Source organism: Sinocyclocheilus anshuiensis, unplaced genomic scaffold, assembly GCF_001515605.1.
Source record: "Sinocyclocheilus anshuiensis isolate Anshui unplaced genomic scaffold, SAMN03320099.WGS_v1.1 scaffold305, whole genome shotgun sequence".
NCBI lineage: Eukaryota > Metazoa > Chordata > Actinopteri > Cypriniformes > Cyprinidae > Sinocyclocheilus > Sinocyclocheilus anshuiensis.
In genome coordinates this window covers 154,135-156,280 of record NW_015540850.1, presented here as the reverse complement: position 1 = coordinate 156,280, position 2,146 = coordinate 154,135, and the positions used below count along the sequence as shown (strand labels likewise).

The window sequence follows — 2,146 nt, the reverse complement described above, 5'->3', positions numbered from 1 at the left end:
ATAAATGTACTGTATATTCCTGTAACATAAACCAGAAAGCCATCACAACAATGACAGGCAATGATGCAGAAAAGGTTAACTACTGTGCTATGAATACAGCTTATCACCCGTTTCATCATACTCTTCCTGCTTTGAGAACATCATATTATCATATACTCTTTAGTCTATGACATCCACTGTAAATAACTTCCGCAGGAATGCCCATACAGAAAAACAAGCCTGGATGTTTAAATATTTACTTTAATCTGTATATTGTGATCCCTGTCAGCATATCACGTCTCCACAAAAGAGGCCACGTATAGGATTCAAATGGGCAACCCACATGTTGGTGGTTGGAAATTTTGGGTCAAAAGTGTGTCCTGAAATGTCAGCTTAACATAACTTATCCTGTGTCCTTTTTTGTTCTCAGTACAAGCAAGTTGAGCAGTACATGTCTTTCCACAAACTTCCGGCTGACTTCCGGCAGAAGATCCATGATTACTATGAGCACAGATACCAGGGCAAGATGTTCAACGAGGAAAGCATTTTGGAAGAACTGAACGAGCCGTTACGAGAGGTACCATTTAGCAGCAGAAAACAATACACAACTGATAACCTGCCTTCGAACTGACAGTAAACTCACTTCTGCATTTCCAGGAAATTGTCAACTTCAACTGCCGGAAGCTGGTGGCGTCCATGCCGCTCTTCGCCAACGCAGATCCCAACTTTGTGACAGCAATGTTAACTAAACTCCGCTTCGAGGTCTTCCAACCAGGAGATTACATCATTCGAGAAGGAACCATCGGCAAGAAGATGTACTTCATTCAGCATGGCGTAGTCAGCGTACTGACCAAAGGGAATATTGGCATGAAGCTCTCTGACGGCTCCTACTTTGGGGGTAAGAAACACACAGAAAGAACATCCTATTCATACAGAAACATATCAGTTTGAACATTATAATTACAATATCACTACATACAGCCAAATGGATAAACTGTGCAAAGCTAAACTGTTGTGTTTTGACATCCTGTTAGCGCATATCAAAATAAAAGTCACCACAGAAAATTCTGAAAAAAAAAACAAACACCAAGAAGTACTGAAGAACATTACATTAACATTTTCCAGAGACAGTAGAAATTATGTTTTTAAGGAACAAAAAGGCCTTTAGGAATTTGAGTTTACCTAAATTATACCTGTCCTGAACAATAAAAAAACAATAAAAATCATAGGAATTAAGTCAACTAAACTACTCATTATATTCAAATTATCATAACAAACTTAATCATATTCGAATAACATTGTAAATTACATGCAGCCAAATGTTTTCCCAAGGTAAATTTTTTGTAAGGTTACATTTCCAACTGTTGTGACATTTTGGTAACGCATATTAAAATGCAACTTCAAGGTAAAAGGCCCAAGAAGAAAGTATGTATAAAAAAAAAAACATACAATTTTAATTTCCAAAGGAAGTAATAATAAAATAATAAATAAAAGATAAAATATTTATTTTAAATAAAATATAAAAGTATTAGTTTTACCATTATACTTGATTATCATAATATACTACATTTTTACATTTCCTAATCAAAGAAAATTCTAAAATCACACAAGTCAATTAAATCACTCATTATCATACCAAACCCATCATATTGCAATAAAATAATGTTTTAAAGTGCCCCTATTATGCCTTTTCGAATATTACCTTTCATGCAGTGTGTCGTGTAGCTGTATGTGAACATAAACTATCTGCAAAGTTGTGAAGCCGACAGTGCACGATAAATAAAGTTATTGTCTATAAAAAAAAAAAGAGTCGACTCGCAATCGCCTAAACGAGTCGTCAGGAATTCAAATCTTATTCTGTTACGGCGCTACATCACGAAGTAACACATTTGCATAATGTCTGCCCACGTTCTACATCGCCAACTTGCCCGCCCACAAACAGTAAAATTTCTGTGTGGTTAACATCATGTCGAGAAGACGCTGTATCCTACGCTGTGAGAGTAAATTTGTTTTATCACATCTTATAATTACCACGAACTTGTTAACACTTGACACTTACCACTGAGAAACGTCCTGCTCCAGTCATGCTTGCGAATCAGTCTCTTGTCGATCAGCCACTTCAACCGTTTCATCATCAGACTCCGGCTCGAATTGGTAAGGTACAATC

General features: G+C 36.4%; 1 protein-coding gene across 1 annotated transcript; it reads left to right on the top strand.

Moving 5' to 3' along the window:
- Positions 1 to 930, top strand: LOC107687733 (potassium/sodium hyperpolarization-activated cyclic nucleotide-gated channel 2-like). Its single transcript, XM_016485181.1, has 2 exons — positions 1 to 556; positions 637 to 930. Exons 1-2 carry the CDS (start codon positions 431 to 433, stop codon positions 928 to 930), a joined length of 420 nt encoding a protein of 139 aa, XP_016340667.1. The 5' UTR covers positions 1 to 430.
- Positions 931 to 2,146: the final 1,216 nt, after the last annotated feature.

What these genes read in the sequence shown, in the direction of transcription:
- LOC107687733 (XM_016485181.1), top strand. Translation starts at nt 431, where the DNA reads ATGTCTTTCCACAAACTTCCGGCTGACTTCCGGCAGAAGATCCATGAT. An exon ending in TGAACGAGCCGTTACGAGAG is followed by an intron (nt 557 to 636) that starts GTACCATTTAGC and finishes CTGCATTTCCAG; the next exon opens with GAAATTGTCAACTTCAACTG.